Genomic DNA, 23,685 nt, shown 5'->3' with positions numbered 1-23,685 from the left:
TAATCCCCCCTTCCCCCCTACATTCCCCCCACTTTCTCTAATCATAAAATTGAAATTCAAACAAAATATTTCGAAAACAATAAAGTCATTTTAAACAATTGTCTAAAATATATCAATCACGGAACGCATTTATAACTTTAACGTTCCAAATTCAAAAGTCCGAGTTCTAATTTTGAAAAAGGTTCTGTTCTATATTCAAAATGGATACGTTTTAATTGGCGACGATTCATTTTGAATGGGGTTTACGGACAGTAAGAATGACAAGCGCAAAGATGTACTACTGTAGAGTCTCTGAAATGATTATTTCATGAGTATAGATTTAAAACCGCACCACATACTAAATATTAAATTTTGTTTAGATACGGTTTGTCATTTTGTGAGTGCATGATATTATCAATTTTGTTCTCATCCCTAATTTACAGGTTTTAAAAATATACCGTTTTAAAATAGACCTATGTAGTCCCACTAATGGGTACAGTTCTCCTTTCCCCTTTTCCCGTTTTTGAAACCTTTTTCATTGCTACTTCACTCCACTCCTAATGGTCATAGCGTAATGTTATGTTTATCTTTATCAATAAATAGGTAGTCCAACAGTAAAATATTTTTTCAATTCGCATCAGAAGTTCCTGAGATTAGCGCGTTCAACTAAATAAACAAACAAACTCTACTACTAATCTATACTAATGTTATAAAATTGTAATTTTATAACATCAGTATCGATTAGTATAGACATACAAAAGCAAAAGGCGTCCATAGCCAGTTGCGCTCACCGATCGGTGTACGATCGGGTAAATGATCTGTGGGTTAACCAAACCTTGGCGCGGTCATTCGATTGATGCGTGTCCGCCTAGTAGTATTTGAACTGGGCGTCTCCGTGCTTCGGAGGGTACGTAAAAAGTCGGTCCCGGTTGTTGTCAATTAAGATAACAGTCGATAAGCCATGTCAAAGGCCTTCGGGCGGCCGGAACAACTTTGACACTAGGTTGAACACTAAGCATACGACTAATAAAATAATACACCAAACATTGTTGTCAACAGCTTAGCTCACCAACAACGTGATCCGTGAGTATCACGCTAAAACCAGTTCTAAGGAATTGAATAATTCATTGAATGGTGGTCTGAAAGCGATAATTATAATGCTTTGGTTTGATGCGACGTGATGTTTCATACTTGGTTTTATTTCTTCACGCCTTTCAGTTACTTATATAATAAACGTTTATTGAATATAAATTGTTAGATCTTCAATCAGTGGTTTGGGAGATTTTCGTGATTTAATTTTAGTATTGTTTGGTTATAATTGTTTATTGTGAAGGGACAATATTTTTGTTACACAATAAGCTCTAGCGCATGATGTATTCGGGTTTTAACCTAATCCTTATAAATATAATTCTTCTGTAAGTGTGTATGTCACTAGACTTCTCTTAAACGACTGGACCGATTTTGATGATTTTTTTGTGTGTGTTCAAAGGGATCTGATAATGGTTTAGATTATTAAAAAAAGTTTAAAATTTTCAAATTAAAGACGTGCAGACAGGACAACGTCTGTCGGGTCCGCTAGTCAATAAATAAAAATGTTATGTATAAAATGTTGGAAATTTGAGTCTCTCTGTTAGTTTCATGTCCAACTACTGAACCAAACACTGAATAAAACAAAGCAGCTTTAATTTTTAGCTTTTATTTTACATTAAAAATAAATAAAAACGCCGTAAAAACAATCTAAATTCCAACGACAGAAAAGGATAGCGCTATACAAAAGCTATCCCTATCTCTTTCTCACCATAGATTGTGAACTCTTTAGCATTCCATTATGGCCAGAGTTTTCAGCGCTTTAGTGTTTTTTGTTACATTTCTTAAATAGTAAATATTATCATCAGTTAAAGTTCTTGTTTTAGTAAGATTGGAGAAGTACCGCGCCGACTCACGTGGGGTTCGAGTCCTGTTTGGTGAAGTAAAGTCTACGTCGTATAATCCGTATTTTACTCTGAAAATACAGTAATAATAAATATTAATGTGTAATAAATCTTTTTTATAGGTAATTTTATTTTGGGAATAATAAATACTTCAGGATGACTAGTATAAAGAACTGTAGTTAAAGGTTGGATTTCCGAGGTGATATATATTTTTTAGATACTTGGTAGTAGCAACAGTACAGTAAAACGTTATGCAACTAAAATTCTTGATGGACGGAAATTAAAATGATTGTATGAATAATTTCAAAATCTATGAATTTTACTTACGTATATCCTGCTAGCCATTCAAAGTTGTCCATGAGCGACCACGCCGTGTAACCCATTACGTTTATACCATCGTTTATGGCGAGCAGTATCTAAGAAAAAGACTAAACTTAATAGGAGTTGATTTAAAAATAACTAAATTTATATTGGGACTGAAAGAGTTTTGATAACTTTAGCGCATATAAATCTGTATAGCCTGATTATTCGTTACTTAATTTGGAATCAGATGATCATGAGGGTAGTTTCTTAATTCATTTGACAATCGTTTTACACCTATTATTCTGTACATTGCCTTTCTACTAAAATAATGATCATTAATACGTAACGACAGAGCAGCAATGTATTAAAAAGTGGCTATGAAATTGACATGCATTATTTGTCAACTGGGATACACAATACGCATGCAGGTAAGAGTTATCCAAAGCTTTTAATACCATAATTTTGAATTATACATACCTGTTCCAAATAACTTCTAATGTACGTAATTCTGTTGACATCAAGCAAGTCTTTCTCGAAAGTCGGTAGACCATTCTCCGTGATGAGAATATCACTGATTCCATAAGTGCTATTGATCCAGTGTAACTGCTTCCGAAGACCTGTGGGGTTTATCTGAAAAAATGAAAACTCCTTAAGAATACTGTATCGCCAAATAGCACAAAGCCTTGATTTCACATGGACGCTTCAAAGAAATTGACACAACCGTTTCCTACAACTATCTATATATTTTGCCGACCGACTAGTCCGATTAATGCCAAACCGAGTATGTGTTTGTGTGTACCATGCCTAACTCTGTCAATAAGGATTGCTAAACACGTCGTATTCAGGTTGGCACGATCACTTCGGCAATACTTATCGAACAATAAAACCGGCTCGACTCTCCTGTTCGGCTTGTGCCGATCGGGTTCATCTACACATATTAGGTTTTGCAGTCCGGCTAGGCTGATTAATGCGAACCGAATATCGCTCACTTGCGACGACAATGTGTCTCTTTATTCTACAAAAACGCGATATTTTTTACTCCAAAAATGGCGAAGTAACGAGAGAAAGTGACGCAACCATCGCAGTGTAGCACAGCGACGATCAAAAGTTTAAAAATGCTATGCTGTAAAATGTAGGTTTTCGAAATGTCACATTATCGTCGCAAGTGAACGATATGTGTAGCAAAGGTTAAATGTATTCAGTAAGGTGTTTGTAAGGTAGTTATAGGGATAAGAAACTATGTCAGACTTAAAGGCCATATTTTTACCGCAAACCAGTCAGTAACAGCAGTAGTCCAAGATGGATCGTTCACTATAGCCACGTTGATTTCTTCTGAGCCGTAGAAGATCCAGGACCCAGCCTCACCTGGCTTTACTCTGCGTACCAAACGAGTGGTATAGTGGTTCAATGCGTAGAAGTCGTATGTTCCTGGGCAAAAAAGGAGCAATGCATCTGAGCAAATAATTTTAGATTTCAACTAGCTGACCCGGCAATCGTTATTTTGCCATATAAATTTAAAAAAAAAATAGTGTCATTCAAGGGTATAAAAAATAGATGTTGGCCGATTCTCAGACCTACTCAATATGCTCACAAAATTTCATGAGAATCGGTCAAGCCGTTTCGGAGGAGTATGGCAACGAATACTGTGACGCGAGAATTTTATATATGAGATTTTGTGTTTTAAACAAACTAAGGAATGGATATTATGGATTTATAGGTTTCTTAGTCTGAATTATCTTTGTAAAGGTCATACAGCGGTGGACGGCGGCAACAGAGGGGATGGATTAATTGAAATTGCTATGAAACAAACGCAACATGACATATTAATAACAGAGAAAATACAGCAGTTTATTTTCTTTAATCTTATGTTCTTATGTTTTTTACTAGCCCTAAACTAGATTTATAACAAAACTGATGCTTACCTTTGACGTAGTTAATTTCTTCTTGTGTGAAAGGAGGTAGTCTTGGATAAGGGTAGCCTTCTCTTTTACCGTTCGCTAATAGAACCTTTTCTAGCTCTGGTGGCCAACCTCCAGCTTGTGAAAAGACGGGATGTGCGTAACGGTCATGCTAGAAAAGACATTGACAACTTAGTACACCAGCTTAAGCCAAAACAAAATGCCGTTGAAAATGCTATCTCGAATGAATCTGTAAGGAACATAATCTTAATACATATGTATGAGACAGAATACAGTCTACTATACTAAATACTGTACTGAAAAATCATCATAGATACATTATATCATTGTTTTGTATTAAAATGTCACATTTCACAAACCCACTTACCCACATTTGTCGTGTAAGTACCGCCGCCTCTGCATCTGCAGGTGTCTCTGGCTCAAACCAGAAGAATATGTTGGGGAATGATACCTTCCCTACAAAACAATACATATGCCAATTAAAACTGGCAGTTAAGATCCTATTGATATAACTAGTGTCTTTAAAAAAATAACAATCTGAACTAGTCTTAACATACATAAGTCTCTTCGTAAGAAATAAAATAAACAAATTTAACCCATTATTGTCTCACTGCTAGGCAAGGGTTTCCTCACGGAATGAGAGAGGGGTTAGGCCTTGAGTCCACCACGCTGGCCAAGTGTAGGTTAAGGACTTTGCATACCATCAAGACTTATTAGAACTGTTCTAAAGAACTCTCATTTCGTTGGAAATGCTTAAAAAGATATGTTCTTCTCACACTTCAAAAAGGTCGTACCACTTCCTTACCCTGATACAAAGGTCTGAACTCCTCATCATACATCCTATAAGCCTTCGCATGAGCCATCATCACGTTCTTGTTACAAAGGAACGCTGCAACCTTCAAATCATCCAAGTATGGAGCCCACAGTTTATTGTAACCCCCATCACAGATGATCAGGGGCTCGTTGAGGGTTAACCAGGTCTTGATGCGGTCGCCGAAAAGAGTGTATGCTACTCTTGCGTAGTCGGCAAACCAGTCGACGATGAGAGGATTTGCCCAACCACCTGGAAGAAGTAGGTAAAACTGGTTGCTTGTTTCGTTTACTTCAATGGTTATTGGCAATCTTCTTCTTATCGTATGGTTAGTGATCAACCTAGTGTCAAAGTTGTTCAAGCCGCCCGAAGGCCTTTGACGTGGCCTATTGGCAATTGTCAACGTTATTCTGTTAGCTTGTTAATTCTTATTAATCAAACAACCTTTGGGTCAGCTTAATCGGTTTTGCCATAGTTACGAGTATAAAAGTCTATGGAAATGGTGCCTTTAGGCTCAGGGCAAGTTAATTCGTGCAAGAAACCATTGCTTATGAATGCACAGACATTCGTATTACGCTATTTTTTATATTTTTTGTCCGGTATTTGTATTTTTGAGTAGTTTAACGCGACACATAAATAGTTTATTAGTGCGAAAGTTTTGCGCGGCACTTAATTTTTTTTATTAAAACGAAAGTAAAAGTACCTACCTAAACTTAAATACGTAATACTTGCTTTGAACCTAAATTACTTATAGATTTTATCATTAAACCACAAAATAAAACAGACAACCGTATCCAGTTTCCTAATTGAACGGATCTCTGATTGATGAGCGAGTGAATGAATGGGTGCGGTCCAACTGATTGTTATACGAAGGTCGAAGGTTACGATGTGGGGGCAATGGCAGATTAATGGCCAATCGGAAACTAGGATGGTGCTCGTATGTCTTCTGGGTGCTTGAGGAGAAACGACGAGACGTTTTTATTATAGTAGCCTTGAATGTCAGGTAAACAAATAGTGGCTTAATCAGTTTTTTTAGAAAATCTTTTATTTTGGGTACCATCTGCGTATCTGCTAAGTAGTGATCTGCAGGTATAGTAAGTTGTTTAGACGTTGGTCTTGGACTTAGTTTGACTTTATTATTAACTAAATAAGTGCTGATTAATGAGCTACGACCATAAAGGTCAGAATTGTTTGTACGGATAGAAAGTGTATTTTATGTTTCATTTTAAAAGGGAAATTTATCTACAAATTGTTCGAAAGTTTCGTCGCGAACGCATTTATTACAAACAACGATAAATTTGAAAAGAGTATACATACACAACATATTTTTGGATGATTTCAATATTTGTAAGTATCGTGTAAAAATTATAACCACAGCTGCTGTACCCAACAGTGTTAATTCGACGCGTTATCTCGTTGTGTAATCCATGTTTTAACTTACCAAGATCTTGAAGATACTGCGGGAGATCCCAGTGGTATAAAGTGACGACAGGCTCGATGCCTTTCTCCAGTAGACCATCGATCAGGTTGTTGTAATATCTCTTGCCGTCCTCACTGACATAGTTGGCGAAACCACTTGGGAGTAGACGAGGCCAGGATATTGAGAACCTTGGAAAAAAGACGTGGTGTACGCACAGTCATGAAGTGAAAAACGTCGCAGGTATTTTTCTTCAAGGCTTGATCGCTAATATTTTTCTGCTTCGGCCTGGACTATTCTTCTGTTTATGCCAATTAAAGGATTGTTTTCCTTAATTCTGGCATTGGTGGTGCCATGGGAAACATCTTGAGAACGTGGTTTTATTAATTTTTCAGTTACGCGAAACGTCGCATCTTTATTAAATGATATCCAAATAAAATAATCAATGAACTTTATAATTCGTGACTATAAACCATAGGTTGACCATTGCTCACCTGTACATATCGACTCCCAGCTCGACAGCCATCTCGATGTCTCGTCTCCATAGATGGTAGGAGTCACACGCCACGTCTCCGTTGGAGCCGTCAGCTGATAGAGATGGTTGGGTGTGCAATAACCTGTCCCAGATGCTCTCACCTTTGTCTGGATGAAAGTATGACATCATACATTTACATCATATACATAATGTCTTTTAGATTAATACTAGTGAACTATCAAATGGTTTACCCTTATGTAAGATTTTTTTGTATATTTATGTAACTTAGTAAGCAATAAATGATTTGAGTTTAACCCTTTGTCAGGTAAAGGGAATATATTTACCACCATATTATGTGTTCCATTAACAAATGGTTTTGTATAAAAGCTTAAACCAAACTAAGTTTGTAAGTAAAAAGAGATATTTTAACAGAACATTTTAAGTCGCAATAATTAAACTGCTAAAGATTCATGTTGGAAACCACTTTCTATCTCTCGGTTACTCCATATGATGTTATTATCATCTTGCGAGAGATATTGCTTAAGAATAAGCCTTCCAATACCTGAGAGATTGAAAATCACAATCTTACCACTGACATTCCAGGCTCCTTCAACTTGATAGGAAGCTGTAGCTACTCCAAGCTTGAACCCTGGTGGAAATCCCAGGTTCCCTGAACACCGTGCTACACTAATCACGATGCTAGAAAAGGAAGAAAAGTAAAATAAAAAATATAAGGTAAAGTTCACTGCCCAAGAGTGTATGTATCTGCTGATGAAGAAATCTCAGGTTCGATTCCCGAGACGGAATGCTTGTATGTTTTTAATGCAATACATCTACGACATTTTGCCAAAATAAGATTTTATTATACCCAATGTGTTGTTACCCAATCTGTAATCTCAAGGCTAATTCAAATCTTAAATAAACATTAATAAACTCGGTTTAAACGTCTGATTGCATGCTTAATTATGCAAGTAGTAAAAAATATGATCATAAAATTTATTTTAATTAGTGCACTGAGATAACTACCTATCTTTAACTGTGTCTGTTACGATTCAACAGGTAAACAAACGTAAGGAACTATATTGTTATCCAATGGAAATACGGTACAATGAAAATTAAACACAATATCTATAAACATTTTTTTTAACGGCGAGACTATTCAAAGTAGGAAGCATTTAATTGATTTTAAAGCCGCATAACTCTTTGTTTAATAACATTTTCTATGTCCCTAGCCTGTAGGTACTTGGCCAGCGTGATCTATTCAAGGAAGTCTACGACCTCCCGACGCACTGGTAGTGGCGTGACGACCATATTAACCACTGCGCCAAAGAGGCTGTCAATTTATTTAGTTCAGTAAATAGCTTCCTTCTTTTAACCCATTACTGTCCCAATACTGGGCAAGGATCTCCTTAAATGGTTTCCCGAAATAGGCCTCCAGCCCACCACACTGACCAAGTGTGGATTGGGTACTTTGCATGACCTCAAGAAATGTGTTAAAGAAGGCATGCAAAGGTTTCACCACGATGTTTTTGTTGTCCGTTAAAATAAGAAATCTTTATTTCCAATACGGTTCGAACCGTCGAATGTATTGGAAACTCGAACAATTGCGTGATAGATACCAACTTATACCACACTTACACTAATTACATAGCCGTAGTAATACTTAACTTATTGACATTTCTCTTTAAATGAAGATAAATTTAAAACACTCACCAGAACACAAGTGCACTGACATACATCTTGTTACCAAATGACATCAGATTAAAGCATTTCGGTTACATTTATTGCACTATTCTTTATCCCGTGATAATATTTGTACAAATAATGTCTGTAGTTGATAATAATCATCTTCTCTATAAGCGTAAAATTGTAGAAATGCTTGGTACCTACCTACTAAGATTTATGACTTGTTAGGGTTCCGTAACCAAATGGTAAAAACGCCACCCAATAGCTAAAGACTGTCTGCTACCGCTGTCCGTCTGTTTGTCCGTTTATCTATCTGTCTGTCTGTCTGTCCGTCTGTCTGTCTATATTACTGTTTTTTCGACTATTTGACTGTCTATCAGTCTGCCTGTCTATCTCCAGGCTATATATCATAGACCGTGAATGCTAGACAGTTAATAATGTCTTTTTGTTGCCGCTATAACAATTAATACTAAAAAATGTTACGTTATTTTCCCTATTCTTATAAATAATGGTACGGAACCCTTCATGTTCGAGTACCAATCGCAATTTGCCGGTTTTCTTTTACTTTTGATATACTATACAGTCTTTTATTAGGTGTGGGAACAAAACGGGTCGTAAATTTCACTTCACATAAAAGGATTTAGGACCTATTGTCTTTCCAAAATTACCTCAAATTGCCCAGGTTTAAAAATAAAAATACTTTTATTACATAATTTTATTTTTATTTAACGACTATATAATATATGTACATTAATATTTGCTGAATTATATTTCTAAAGCCAGTGTCACTAATATTCTTTTAAAGAGGGATAGTTACTATACTCGGCCCATTACAAACGTGCGAACTACGTCATAGTTAAAAGGATCATAGGAATGTGGCAATGTAATAAATCATTCATGAGACCTGTAGATGCGAGCGAGAGATCAAAATTACGTATGACGCAATTCGCATGTTTGTATTGGCCCGAGGATAAAAATATGATTGACTGATTGTATGATTTGATGATGATTCATATAATCCTGATTTTCTAAATAATCAACATCAGGCAACATCACTGATTTTTATTAAGATAGGCCTTTTCTACATATAACATCATCGATACAAATTTACAAAGAATTCAACACTTTTTCACATCTAACACACTTATCATTATCATCAATAACATTAAATTTCCTACACCTCAAGCACTGTCCATTTTTACTCTGTGACAACTCTACCTCCCATTTCCCGCCATTGCTAACCTCAAAACTGACAGATGACAGTTCTAAAATTTCACACAACACACTATCATTAACCCCATCAGATACATTTAAACTATTTAATCTATCATACAAATCTTTTTCTAATACAATTTTCGCTGAAAACTTTTTCAGATTTTCGTTCTTCGCTAACACACATATTTCTCTTTTCAAATCTAAAATTACTTCCATTGTGTTATTGTCTATGTTATTCGAATTTAAAATCGGAATATTCTCTGTGAAATAAAAAGGTTTTTTGTACAACGGATGGTATTGCCATACTTCTTCTATCAAATGAGGTAATATAGGCCCTAATGCTTTGCACAAAGAGACTAAAATCGTATGAACAACTAACTGCGCTGCGATTCTCTCTTCAAAATTTTTACTAGAACAATATAACCTATCTTTAATACAATGGCAGTATAACCCAGATACTTTATTACTTATAAAAAATAGGATATTCTGAGCTATGGAATTGTATTTGAAATTGTTATAATTTTCATTAATTTGGGTGATAAAATCGTGGGTTTCTTTAACCACATATTTGTCGAAGAAGTTTAATGTTGGTTGTTTTTCAAATGCTGTGTTTGGTATATCACTAACGACGCCTAGAAGGTATTTCATAATGTTTCTAATTCTAACTAGTTCTGTTTGACAATCGTCTAAGAGTTTCTTGCTGATTACAATTTGGGAGTGCTGCGTTGAATGGCTGGCTACCCACCACCTGAAAATAAGAATAAGCAAAATAAGTAAAGTCATCATTGCTTAGCCTTTCTTCCAAACTATGTTGGAGTTGGCTTCCAGTCTCACCGGATGCAGCTGAATACCCGTGTTTAACATGGAGCGACTGCCTACCTGACCTCCACAACCCAGTGACCTGAGATATAACACGATACCCTACGGTAAGACTGGTTGTCAGACTTTCAAGCTTCTAACTATTGTTAACGACTGTCAAAGATCTTCTAAATTGACAGCCATTAATATATTTGTACAACAACAGCACATAATTTCAAAATTATCGCGTGACAAACGTGTTTGCGTATCCATATTTGATGGGATCTCGAACGGATATAATGTTTTTAAGTATTTAATATTAACATGTCAGCTGACTTCATATACATCTCTCTTCTACTTTCAGATACTAACGGATACGGTACACGTGCACGCCATATACGTGCACGAACGCATGCATACAAATATCCACGCCTCTTGAATGCGACAACAATCAAAATTAATGTTAATTTTATAGACCAAAATCCAATAGGCTATATTATTATGCCAAAATACAGTGTCTTGTATCTTACCTAAGTGTATCAACGCCATAAGCCGGCTGGTTGTTCTTATCCTTCCCCCCTTGTATGATAGTGGTGGGGTCTATAACGTTGCCGATAGATTTAGACATCTTGCGCTTCTTGTCGTCTACCACGAAGCCGTGTACGAATATTGACCTGGAAGCAAAATAACTGATGTTAAGAATTTAAAAAAAAAAATCTAGATTGGATGCATAATAATATTATACTCGTAAAAATAACGACATTTTATCATTACTTTATGAATAAAAAGATAGAGATGACGTATCTCATATACAACTCTTTACGTGCCCTTCGAAGCACGGAGACGCCCAGTTCAAACACCAAAATACGGTCACCTATCTATGGAATGACCGCGCCAAGGGTTGCTTTACCCACAGATCGTTTACCGACCGGTGAGCGCAACCGGCTATGGGCGCCTCATAAGAAGAAGCTTTATAATATTAGTATAGATTACAGTCATTACACACTTACTTATAAGGCGCCTTGCCAGTCAACGCGACAGAGGTCAGTAGAGCAGCTTGGAACCACCCGGTGAGCTGATCTACTCCTTCACAGTACAAGTTAGCAGTCCGACCGTCTAATGTGCTCCAAGATATGCCTGAGTCGAACCAGATGTCCATTATGTCCTGGAAATAATATGTATAAAGTAAAATAAATTATATAAATATTTGTACATCCTAATGTCATAAATCTGTACGACTGTGGAATCTTTTTAGGCTTTTTTACTTAACCGAGTTTGCCATGTGTATAAGTTGTTTTGTGTGGTACATTTTCATAACGATAACGATACTACTGAACCCATAATTTATAACTATAATTAGGTAAGGTAAGGAGATAGTTGGAAACTTGTGATCAAAAATTCTACTTCGACTGCTAAATCTCTGTTTCTGTTCTACACTAATTACACGGGACAGGATAATAAAATAATGACTTTTCTTATCATTTACTTTTCATAACACAAGAAAAGCAGTCGAAATCGAAACCCATAACAAGAGTCATTCAAAAATATTTGTTTCGTATGGGATTCGAATCCACGTCCGCGTTCTACCCGTCTGCGCTATAGTTGCGATGTAATCACCGCTTTTAACTACTGCACTACTGTAATAAAACTTACCTGTCCTTTAGTAACTTGTTCGATGTCCAACTGGTGATCTTTGATGACGTCATCAGGTAACAAATCTTTGACGTCACAAGTCCACCACACGTCTGGACCACGGGTTTCTATTAGACTGCATAGATTATCTATAATTCGCCTGAAAATGTACATTTAAATATACTTAACATACTTTAAATTATATAAAACTAGCAGCCTACCCCGACTTCGCCCGATTTTAAGAGTTATTTTTCAAAAGCCTTTACAATTTTCACATAAACCTTCCTCACAGATATCGATATCCATTTAAAAAATCGTATCAAAATCTGTTGCGTAAATATCTAAGAATACATAGGGCAGACAACAGAAAATGACTTTGTTTTATGCTATGTAGTGATAATTAGTATTTTTTATGTAAAAAAGGACCTAGCTAACTAAGGCAAATAGATAACTGATGAACCTTAATTTACAATATACAAGAATATATCAATAAATAATAATTTTATGTTTACTAAGAGTTTTTATGTTTAATAATATTTTTATGTTTACTAAGAGTTTTAGTGCCCTAAACTCTTGTTAACGTCTTTCCTCTTTCTTTCTTTTCTTCTTTTTTAAAGACAACTTCCGCACTAAAAATGACTTTTATGTCGCGGACATAGAGTCCAACCAGACCCGAAACAACTATTTGTTGATCACACAAATAATTATTCTGTGTGGAAATCGAACCCACGACCTCCCGATGCAATAGTAGCGGCGTGGCGACCTATACCACTGCGCCACGGAGGCAGTCGATGCTCTCTTGCATTGCAGCAGACCGTTGCGCAGCAGTGGGATAGGAAGAGTTTAGTTAACATTTAAAAGTGTCAAAGTATCAATATCTTACTCACTCATCAACAACAACATCACCCCCGCTGTACACGGCTGGTATAGGCACGCCCCACGCCCTCTGCCGCGATATGCACCAATACGGTCGCTTCTCCAACTGCGCTCTAAACCCTTGGCGAGACTGATCACTGCTCGACGGTGGCAGTATACCTACTGCTAATGTATTTACTCACTCATCAACAACAACATCACCCCCGCTGTACACGGCGGGTATGGGCACGCCCCACGCCCTCTGCCGCGATATGCACCAATACGGTCGCTTCTCCAACTGCGCTCTAAACCCTTGGCGAGACTGATCACTGCTCGACGGTGGCAGTATACCTACTGCTAATGTATTTACTCACTCATCAACAACAACATCACCCCCGCTGTACACGGCGGGTATGGGCACGCCCCACGCCCTCTGCCGCGATATGCACCAATACGGTCGCTTCTCCAACTGCGCTCTAAACCCTTGGCGAGACTGATCACTGCTCGACGGTGGCAGTATACCTACTGCTAATGTATTTACTCACTCATCAACAACAACATCACCCCCGCTGTACACGGCGGGTATGGGCACGCCCCACGCCCTCTGCCGCGATATGCACCAATACGGTCGCTTCTCCAACTGCGCTCTAAACCCTTGGCGAGACTGATCACTGCTCGACGGTGGCAGTATACCTACTGCTAATGTATTTACTCACTCATCAACAACAACATCACCCCCGCTGTACACGGCGGGTATGGGCACGCCCCACGCCCTCTGCCGCGATATGCACCAATACGGTCGCTTCTCCAACTGCGCTCTAAACCCTTGGCGAGACTGATCACTGCTCGACGGTGGCAGGATATCTACTGATTCTAGAGCTTTCTGCAACAAATATATGAACTGTCAAGCAAAAGACTCAATATTTGAAAAGGTAAGGTCTACTTTGAGTGCGAGTGAACATGTGACTGACTGCGTCCGTGGCGCAGTGTTTTAGGTCTCCATGCCGCTACCATTGCGTTGGGAGGTCGTGGGTTCGATTCCCACACGGAACAATTATTTGTGCGATCCACGAATTATTGTTTCTGGTTTGGTTGTACTTTGTGTCCGTTGTTTGTATGTTTGTAAAAGTCCCCCGACATAAGAGCAATACATAGTGCGGGAGATGTCTTTAAAAAAAATGTCTCCGTGATACACGGTGCCCTTGGCTTTTCCGACACAAGACTATTCACTTAAGACTTTTAAAAGCTTTTGTGGTTATTAAAAAACTTCACTGACGATCCTGCCCTGATGTCTCAGCGGTCGTAACGGTAATAATTTCAATGGGTTTCGAGAGTGATGGAAACCCACAGCTGGCCAGTATAAAGCAACACATGGCCAGGTTTAATAACAAAGTCCATTGACCTCTTCTTCAAATCAAATAATTAAATTGCGATAGAAATGGTACAAATAGGTGTCCACAGTTTAAAAGTAGTCGGTATGAAATCAATGATCAACTTACCAATGCCTTCTCCTTTAACGCAGCAGTATCAATAAACCACTGTTGGCTAGCTCTTAGTATCACAGGTTTCTTAGTCCGCCAGTCCAGTGGGTAGGAGTGTAAATAGTCTCCCTTATAGAGTATGTCCTGGTTTAAACGAGAGATGATGGCGTCCTGGCCTTCTGATAACACGTACAGACCGTTGAGGGATTCGTCTATGTTTGTGTAGCGGCCGGATTCGTCTACGTTGCATTGCTAAAAGAAAATTATATGAGATAATTTTTTGGGTTTGAAGAAAGATACATTTAATTAATTCTTAGTCTTTATGCAAATATCAGAAGCACGGTAAAAATATTGCCTTTAAGTTTGGTTGAGAATTTAATTTGTGATTAGTACGAGGGGATCTAAAAGGGTTCCCACCTTTTCAGATTCGACGAAGTTTCAGAAGAGAGACCAAATTTAAATTACAACATTCTCATTACTTTAAAAATATACTTTCGCCAAAAGTTTTTACACACAATTATTTTTCCATACGATTTACCTCCCATCAGCCGACCTAGGAGGGGCTAGGATACAAAAAACAGTCCCTAAAATCTGTCATAACCTAACAACAATGAAACTGTATACTTTTCAAGAACCGAATCAAAATCGTAGATAAAAATACTCACGACAGTCATATTATTCTTCAACGCAATAAGAAAGTCTTCAGGACCGTGCGCGGGCGCCGTGTGTACCAGTCCGGTACCTTTACCCTCAGTCACGTGGTCTCCATCCAAGAATGGAAGGGTTTCTGATACTAACTTGTTCTTGTATGTTGTACCTTTGAGCTGATCACCTATGAAGCAAAGAAGATGTAGAATAAAAGGTTTTTGTAGTATGTCTTTGTTTATACCTCAGTGGTTGATTACAGTAGAGAATTCGTCTCTAGATGGATGATTGTGTCATAAGTTTTTTATTTATTTCAAGCTTAGTGTATGTAAGCTCGAGATTTGGAAATAGATAGATAAAGTGGTGGATTTTGTGAGTCCAAACTGTTTAAATAAATACAGTAAATAACAGTAGCTAGTCGTAGCTACTGTATTTTAAAAACTTTTTAATGAGCTGATCTATGTAGACGTTACGCACACGCATAAGTTACGCGCACGTATACGCATCTTCTTTACTACTACTTATTATCAATATCATTTTATTCTTAAATCTACAATATTTGGCTTTCTACTATCATATTTATTACTTATTTAAACTTCGCAGCTTTTGGTGTTACAATACAATTCAAAAAGCTTCACCTTACTAATATTACTAATGATTATTATAAACATCTCACTTACCATCAAACTCAACAACTTTACTAATCTCTGCTCCTAAGACCTTCTCTAGACCTTCAATAAGACCTGAACCCACTAGGAACAGTTCTCCAGGCTTGTTGCTCAGTGTAACGACGCTATACTTCATCAGAGGGTTGTAGCAGATCGCCCTGTTCGCTATCAGAGTCCAGGGTGTTGTCGTCCAGATTATTGCTGAGATTTTTGAACTGGAGGTGAATGTATGACAGTTAAAAACATTTAATTAAGTTTAATAGTTTGATAGACATTGGCATACTTATACTTATTTTAATGCAACGTTATTTACAAGATTAAGAAAATAGTAACTTTCAAGACATTTAGGAATTGTGGATTTATTTGATCAATTTATGTTGACTGCTGTGAAAATTATTAAGTTTGTATAGATCATACCAAGTGGCATTCTTTAGTCTCTGCCTACCCCTATGGGGAAAAGGCGTGATGTTATGTATATATGCAATACATGTATCCTATGAAAAATCAGACAAAATAAAGTACAAGTTCATAAAATAAGGGAAAGGTATTTTCATCAGTTGAATGGCATTCAATGACAGTATGAAGATAAAGTGGAATTCACTAACAAACAGCTATTTGTCTTTTCACCTTTTCATAGGGGTAGGCAAAGACCAGATATTTAATTGATGCTTAATTGCTCACTAATAAAATACATACCCTTTTACAGCTTCTTGTACAACACTGGGCAGGTTCTCAAGAGGGAATGTAACATAAACTTCTTTGCTTTTGTGCTGTGGGTCATATTCTAACTCAGCTTCTGCTAGAGCTGTTCTGAAAAAAATATATAAGATGTTTAAAAAAAAATTAATAACAAGTAATTCACTATACCACTCTGAACTGGACTCTTACTGTACTGGACTGATCAATAATTATCATGTCAATCAAATGGATGAAGAACTGGGCTAAAGTCATGAACATGCTTGATCCTGAGACAGCAAATCAACATCATTTAATCACTGAACTCAGGATTACTAGGATATATTTACAGAACATATTGAACTATTATAGAAAAATATTGAGAATACTGCACATCTCAATGAATAAACCTACAATACAATTAACATAAAAATTAGTATTTTTAAAACTTACTTTGAAGATGGAGACCAATAAACTGGTTTCAGGGCTCGAAAAATCAACTTTGATTTATACATCTTATAAAACTGATGCAACTGGTTCTGTATATAAGTTTTATTTAACGTCAAATAACACTGTTTATCCCAATCAGCCATGACACCCCACTTTCTGAATGCATCTTTTTGCTTTTCCACTGTTTCTAATGCAAATGTTCTTGCGATCTGTCTAACGTCAATCGGGCTGGATGGTTGTTTGTCTTTTTTATTCTTTTTAGCTTTCTGTAAGGCTTTTAGTTCAATGGGGAGTCCGTGGCAGTCCCAGCCAGGGACGTAGTGAATACGGTGGCCTTGTAATATTTGGCTGCGGTTGTTTATGTCTTTAATTATCTGTAAATGTGGACAGAATGTGTGTTACGGGATTTATTCGTGATCAATATTTTTATGTAGTAGTGAGAAAAATATTTTGTTACTATTCCTCAGTTATACATTAATTTACCTTGTTAACTGCATGTCCCATGTGTAAATCTCCATTTGCATAAGGTGGCCCATCATGTAATACATATTCTGGGCCTTTTAGGTTCTCTCTTTGCCAGTTGTATAGCTCTGCAAATTGTGCAGTCTGGAAAAAAAGACCAACTTTTAAATCGATAATACACTATTACAATACATATTATAAAGAAACTATTGATCTTGGGTGTTAGATTGATTATTGAACTATACAAATAATTGGGTTTTTACTAGGTATTTCATATAAATTACCTTTTGAATTTGCTCTTTTATAGCGTTACTTGATCGTGCCGGAAAATTCGTCTTCGGTGAAAGAATAGTGTGAGAATATGTCTTGGTTTTTGGTGCCGCAGTACTCTTTGCACGTGTACAATTGATACACGTCCATTTCTTAATTATTCTTTTGTAATTAGTGCACAAAATATTAGAATTTCTTGTGAAAAACATTTTCTTAGGTTATTGCTTTCTTTTGACAGTGGATAGACACTGACAAATGACAACTGATTAGTCGTTCATTAATAAAGAAAGAGCGTTAGAAATAATTTATAGTAATAAGTTATTGTTTAATTTACAAATTTGTTATTTTCAATAGTGTAAATCGTACATTAACAATCTCTCTTAATAAATTTTATGGTGTTATTATATGTGTCATTACCTTTTGTCAAAAACATAAGATTTGTAATCATTTCATTGGCTCTTACGTTTCTGAACGTTACCCTTTTGACGTACGCCTTTCCAAAACAACACATGTTTTGTGCGTATTTGTTATTATTTTATTCTATAACCACGAACTGATATTAAAAGAAACTCATCAAAATGGTAAAACACAACTTTATCTACATCCTCTATTAATTATTCCTACACTTTGTATAGTATATTCTGTAACAATCATAACCTAATTTCAGCCTAAGACAAAAAAGAAATTTATAGATCGTAAGAAAGCCGTGACTTTCAACTTGGTCCACCGTTCTCAAAGAGATCCTCTGGTAGCTGATGAGACCGCCCCACAGCGTGTTTTAGTGCCAGTCAACGCTAATGTACCACAGAGAAAGGAAAAAGAACCTGTAAGTATTTACATGTTTATTTTATAAATATTTTGTAAGTCACGTGTAATTTTGCTACATTACTGTTTTAAATTCATAGTATAATCATACACTAGCCTTTACAGTGTATTTTAATCGGAAACCATGCATACTTTATCCTTTAACTGGGAAATTTGTACCAAACAAACAATTCTGTAATTTTTATATACCTACTTATCCATGGTGCTTTCAGGAGCTAACCCCAGAACAGCGCAGAGAGGAACAGGTCAAATATGGAATCTACTTTGATGATGACTACAACTACTTGCAACATCTTAAAGACACCAGAGAAGTCACTCTTGTTGTTCAACCTGTAAGTATTAATATTTTTCATTATTTCCATTTCTCAGGTTCTCCTGTTTTATATGTTTGTATTTTTGATATTATTATCGCAAAAATGTATCTATTTGATGGCCTTTCATTAGTAAAAAGCATGGGATACATTTGATGGGTAGTGGTTTTAATGCCACTGGTGCCATTAAAGCCACATTTTAAAACAAGAGAGATCAATATGTATTTATTTATTATTAAAAACATACATCTATCTTGTCAGGTCCTTAAACCAAATGAGATAGTGATATGGCTAAATTTTATGCATAATGGAAAACAGAAATGTTCTACACACCATAATACATTTTTTATGCTTCTGATAAAATAAAATACTACCTAACTTTTTCTTCAACACAGTATTTAATTCTGTTTGTCATCTTCTAGAAAATTCCTCACAAGTGTAAAGAGAAAGCCACCACAGAGGAGGAGGGTGAATCGTCAGCTATCCCGGTGACAGAGTCTCTCACACTACCCAGCTCAGTGTTTGCTTCTGAGGTGGAAGAAGATGTTGGTTTACTGAATAAGGCTGCTCCGCAAGGTAACAATCTGTTTTAAAGAAATCTTATGCTCATTTTAGTTGATGAGGTTTTTCTTATACAGATTTTGCCAACTAGCATAAAATTTTGTACCTGTACATCATTTAATGATTATATTGATTATGTATATTTATAATAAAAAAGACCTATGTAACCCAAACTTATACTCCTTGACACTCCAACATAATATTGGTATGGTACTCATCTCACCACACCTACCAACAACATACATATACTACATAATCCTGAATAATTTATAGTACTTTATGTCAAAAACAACAAATATTATACAAGTTATAGACATACAGCTACACAGCAAAGCTTTGTCTCCATGTGCATAGCTAATTTATTTATATAATAATATTTACTTCATTCTTTTGTTTGTTTTCTAGGATTATGTCTAGACCTGGATCCTGAAGTTGTGGCTGCACTTGATGAAGACTTCAATTTTGAAGACCCTGATAACCAACTTGAGGATAACTTCATTGAGTTGGCTATGGGTGAAGGTATGTAATGTTGAAATAAAAAACTTTACATGCTCTTAATTTAATTCATCTGGAAACACTATTAGTACTCCCTCTTAATAAGTGCTAAAAAATAAAGAAAACTAGCTGACCCACGCAACTTCGCTTGCGTCACATAAGAGAGAATGGGAATTTTCCCTGTTTTTGTAACACTTTTTACTGGTACTCTGCTCCTATTGGTCGTAGCGTGATGATATATAGCCTATAACCTTCCGCGATAAATGGGCTAACTAACACTGTAAGAATTTTTCAAATCGGACCAGTAGTTCCTGAGATTAGTGCGTTCAAACAAACAAACGAACTCTTCAGCTTTATAATATTAGTATAGATTATAGAAAAATAACAATAAAAATTCTATTCTCCAGGTGGTGATGAAGATTATGATGAAGAGGATGAAGACTATGATGAGAGTATGTCAGAGGGTGATCACTCAGACAAAGCTTTTGCGTCAGATATGGACTCAGATGATGACAGTGATTCACAGGTTTGTACTTACACAATCTATAGATCTACCTATCTTTAGTAGAAATAAGCAGAAGACTATGGGAATGTGACTAAGTTTTTTAAATTCATAGTTTCAGTTTTTAGATCAGAGCATCATGAAAATACCTGCACATAAAAACACAAAAAAATACCCATGTGGTACAATAGGATAAGACGTTTTTAAAAATTGCTTTGTTAATAATAAAACAGTTAATGCCTTTAAAACGAATTTTCAATTATTTCTTATTTATTTTCCAGGGCGATAAACCACGTCGTGGCGGGCGTATGCCGTCGTGGGAGGCGGGTGATAAAGATGACACAAAATCTCGTTTCTCTCAATATTCCATGTCTTCTAGTGTCATCAGAAGAAACCAGGGATTAACATTATTAGACAATAGGTTTGAAAGGGTGAGTTGTATCATTTTAAATACTATTTTGTGGCCTTTTTTATGAACATGCATAATTGTATCATATATTTTATACAATCGATATAATTTTAATCGGTGTATATTAACGGCGGCCGGAAACCTAGCGGTGAAAAAGGTGTCGGCGAAACAAAAGGCCTGAGGTTCCATATCCGGGTTAGACTGAGTAGTTACTATTACCTGGAGCATCAAAGTTTGCTAGGTTCCCATACAAGTTACGGCAATGTCTTACCCTACATGGGGCATTAAAAAAATACCGCCTTATATCGCGATAATATCGAATTTTTACCTACACACAATGTAAAGCATAGCACAGTCGAATGTTACCCAGAATTTGTAATAAGTGTAATAATTTCACAATATCTTTAAATTAATATTGTACCTCTATTCAGATGTTCGCAGAGTACGACGACACTGAAGTAGGTGCGCTAGACCTGGAAGAGATTGAGGGTTTCATGCCGGAGACACATGACATGCTGCTCCGGGCTGCTGAGGACTTCGAGGAGTCACGCAGACGGTACCAGCTTGATAAGGAGAAAGAGATTGCTAGGTAAGGAAATATATACTGTAGTGGCTAAGGCAGTTATCGCACTGGCACTTTATTATTACAGATCGCGTTTCTTCGAGTCTCATATGAGTAGCTGTAACAGGGGCTTTAATTAATATTTCTTTCTAAATTCCTTAGTTGGTTACCAAACTTAATATAACGATATTATAATCAAAAAATAAGCAGTAATAGCCGAGTGGTATAAACCACCTCCCATGTAAGCGATCGACGGTTCGAACCCGAGGCAACACTAGACTTTGCAAAGTAATGTGTATTAGAAATAATTATCACTTGTTCTAACCGTGAAGGAAAACATCGTGGTTAAACCTTGCATGCCTAAAATTTGTTTAATGCATTTATTCTGATATGCAAAGTCCCCAACCTTGCACTTGGCCAGCGTGGTGGACTCATGGCCTAACCCCTCCCTCGTTTGGAAGCAGGCCCTTGCTAGTGGGAAAGTAATGGGTTAAAAACGATATTATCATACGTTGTATGTTTGTTACAGAATACAACGCCTGCAAGAGATAGCCGAGGAGTCTGAAGAAGAAATGGTGACTGTAGAAGTGAAACCTCAAGAGAAATGGGACTGCGAGACCATTCTATCCACATACTCGAATCTGTACAACCATCCGAAAGTTATTGATGAGCCTAAGGTAAATAAAATCTATACTAATATTATAAAGCTAAAGAGTTTGTTGTTTGTTTGAATGCGCTAATATCAGGAAACAACATAGCTTAATAATAAGGAGCTCGTGCTAAAGGAACTACAGCTACAAGGGTCGATATCTATGGTTAGGCTACGCTTGCCGAAGTTGTTCCTTGGATGGGTGGCCATAATTTGGATATTCGTAAGGCAAGTTAAATTGTGGGTCCCGGCTGTCATTTTCGAAGATCTTTGACAGGCATTACCAGTAGTCTGAAGCTTGAAAGTCTGACAACCAGTCTAACCCTTCAGTCAGATAGGCAGTAGCTCCATGTAAAATATTGGTATCCAGCTGCATCCGGTGAGGCTGGAAACCAACTCCAACGTAGTTGGAAGAAAGGCTAGACTGATATACTGTTCTTCGAAACACATACTTATCTAACAAAAGGTTCTTACGCTTTCAGAAACCCAAGAAAATCCAGATTAGCGCTAAAACAGGCCTACCTAAAGACGCGCTAGGTAACGACAACAAGTTGACGGTTAAGTCGCTAGCCAAGTTCAACGCGATGCAGGACGATGACGGCTCAAGCGACGACGAGGATGGCAAGACTTGCGCCGAGTCTGTGCTGTCCACGCTCAGTGTGCTGTCTATAAGGTAGATATTTGATTTTTTTATCCTTTATTGAAGTTCGACAATAAAATTTTTATTTTCACAAACATCGTCAAACTGCAAAACAGTTTGTTGGCGACAATGGCGCTCTATTTCAGTTATTCTCTATTCCAGGAGAAAACCCTTGCTGAGTGGGGCAATAATGGCTTTTCTTTAGGCAATAAAATTGAATCAAATGACATTTAAAAGATGTTTGATCTAGAGTCATTTCTGAAACTGAAGAAAAGCTAAATTTTCATGGTGGATATAAGAGGGGTTTCTATTAAAGGAATTATTGCCCCATAATAGAAATTAAATTTTAATTGCACTATTCATTAAACCAAACTTTAGTTTAAGAAATACAGGCTTATTCGTTCTGTTCAAATTTTCACTTTGTCATATTCTATTTCAGACCTAAAGACGAATCACATGAAGAAAAGAAGGAACGCAAGCGTCTTCTCAAAGAGTACAGGAAAGAAAGAAGAATAGAGAAGAAGGCCAACAAAGAAGCTTTCAAAGAAGAGAAGAAGAGGCAAGAGAAGATTATGTTGAACAACAGAAATAATGTTCAAGGAAACAGAATATTGTGAGCCTTTTGTATAGGAATATATTTCTAGAATAAGTTTATTTTGTAGTTTTATTTCTTTTTATATACCTTGTTGCTTATCTTAGAAATGTTAGCGACTGCGGATTGCGAGGTCTCGGGTGTTGATTACTGTGTCGAGCCAAAAACTTATTCCTATATAAGTTAAGCCCAACGCACACGACGCTTGTTTTGCTGCTAGATAGCTTGCTAGAATTTGCCGCTGGGTTCGAAGTTGGCTGTGGCGCTGGGTGCGCTGATGGCTCCCTTGGTAGGTTGGCTTCACACGGTGCTTGTCGCTAGGCGTGCATCGAAGTGATATTAAATTGATTTCTCAAATTGTGAAACTTGGTTGAGCACTCTTTTGCCGTCACGGTTGGCTTTAACCCCAAAACTGCGTTCCTCACTCTATCAAGAGCCTCAGTTCGAAGACGCTTGTTGTGGTAATT

General features: G+C 36.8%; 3 protein-coding genes across 3 annotated transcripts; 1 reads left to right on the top strand and 2 right to left on the bottom strand.

Moving 5' to 3' along the window:
• Positions 1-1,708: 1,708 nt before the first annotated feature.
• LOC142982762 (myrosinase 1-like) lies at positions 1,709-8,672 on the bottom strand. The gene is made up of 11 exons (XM_076129445.1): positions 8,549-8,672; positions 7,425-7,534; positions 6,855-7,002; positions 6,385-6,551; positions 4,938-5,195; positions 4,500-4,588; positions 4,136-4,283; positions 3,481-3,641; positions 2,691-2,843; positions 2,238-2,326; positions 1,709-1,981 (listed from the first exon to the last, which is right to left on the bottom strand). The coding sequence occupies exons 1-11, from the start codon at positions 8,590-8,592 to the stop codon at positions 1,795-1,797; spliced, it is 1,554 nt and encodes a 517-aa protein (XP_075985560.1). The 5' UTR covers positions 8,593-8,672; the 3' UTR covers positions 1,709-1,794.
• A 567-nt stretch (positions 8,673-9,239) lies between these two features.
• On the bottom strand, positions 9,240-17,911 carry IleRS-m (Isoleucyl-tRNA synthetase, mitochondrial). The gene is made up of 12 exons (XM_076129450.1): positions 17,687-17,911; positions 17,424-17,546; positions 16,944-17,314; positions 16,512-16,625; positions 15,828-16,030; positions 15,168-15,334; positions 14,521-14,754; positions 13,738-13,904; positions 12,188-12,326; positions 11,545-11,699; positions 11,065-11,208; positions 9,240-10,484 (listed from the first exon to the last, which is right to left on the bottom strand). Exons 1-12 carry the CDS (start codon positions 17,879-17,881, stop codon positions 9,629-9,631), a joined length of 2,868 nt encoding a protein of 955 aa, XP_075985565.1. The 5' UTR covers positions 17,882-17,911; the 3' UTR covers positions 9,240-9,628.
• Positions 17,912-18,139: 228 nt separating this feature from the next.
• Positions 18,140-23,280, top strand: LTV1 (LTV1 ribosome biogenesis factor). The gene is made up of 11 exons (XM_076129447.1): positions 18,140-18,253; positions 18,340-18,498; positions 18,710-18,829; positions 19,231-19,384; positions 19,775-19,888; positions 20,272-20,390; positions 20,648-20,797; positions 21,207-21,364; positions 21,867-22,014; positions 22,469-22,659; positions 23,066-23,280. The coding sequence occupies exons 1-11, from the start codon at positions 18,251-18,253 to the stop codon at positions 23,241-23,243; spliced, it is 1,494 nt and encodes a 497-aa protein (XP_075985562.1). The 5' UTR covers positions 18,140-18,250; the 3' UTR covers positions 23,244-23,280.
• The last annotated feature ends 405 nt before the right edge of the window (positions 23,281-23,685 follow it).

This window comes from Anticarsia gemmatalis, chromosome 22 (assembly GCF_050436995.1).
Source record: "Anticarsia gemmatalis isolate Benzon Research Colony breed Stoneville strain chromosome 22, ilAntGemm2 primary, whole genome shotgun sequence".
NCBI lineage: Eukaryota > Metazoa > Arthropoda > Insecta > Lepidoptera > Erebidae > Anticarsia > Anticarsia gemmatalis.
Note: the sequence above shows the minus strand (reverse complement) of the source record. Positions and strands in the feature narration are given on the sequence as shown.

Excerpts from the sequence above, each read along its gene's own strand:
- LOC142982762 (XM_076129445.1), bottom strand. The coding sequence starts at position 8,592 with ATGTCATTTGGTAACAAGATGTATGTCAGTGCACTTGTGTTCTG. Across the intron at positions 2,327-2,690 it reads TTAGAAGTTATTTGGAACAG|ATACTGCTCGCCATAAACGA; the intron begins GTATGTATAATT and ends TCTTTTTCTTAG. Across the intron at positions 1,982-2,237 it reads GAATGGCTAGCAGGATATAC|AGTAAAATACGGATTATACG; the intron begins GTAAGTAAAATT and ends CTGTATTTTCAG.
- IleRS-m (XM_076129450.1), bottom strand. The coding sequence starts at position 17,881 with ATGTTTTTCACAAGAAATTCTAATATTTTGTGCACTAATTACAAAAGA. Across the intron at positions 17,315-17,423 it reads TGGGACATGCAGTTAACAAG|ATAATTAAAGACATAAACAA; the intron begins GTAAATTAATGT and ends CCACATTTACAG. Across the intron at positions 15,335-15,827 it reads TAAAGTTGTTGAGTTTGATG|GTGATCAGCTCAAAGGTACA; the intron begins GTAAGTGAGATG and ends TTTGCTTCATAG.
- LTV1 (XM_076129447.1), top strand. Across the intron at positions 18,499-18,709 it reads AGAGAAAGGAAAAAGAACCT|GAGCTAACCCCAGAACAGCG; the intron begins GTAAGTATTTAC and ends TGGTGCTTTCAG. Across the intron at positions 18,830-19,230 it reads TCACTCTTGTTGTTCAACCT|AAAATTCCTCACAAGTGTAA; the intron begins GTAAGTATTAAT and ends GTCATCTTCTAG.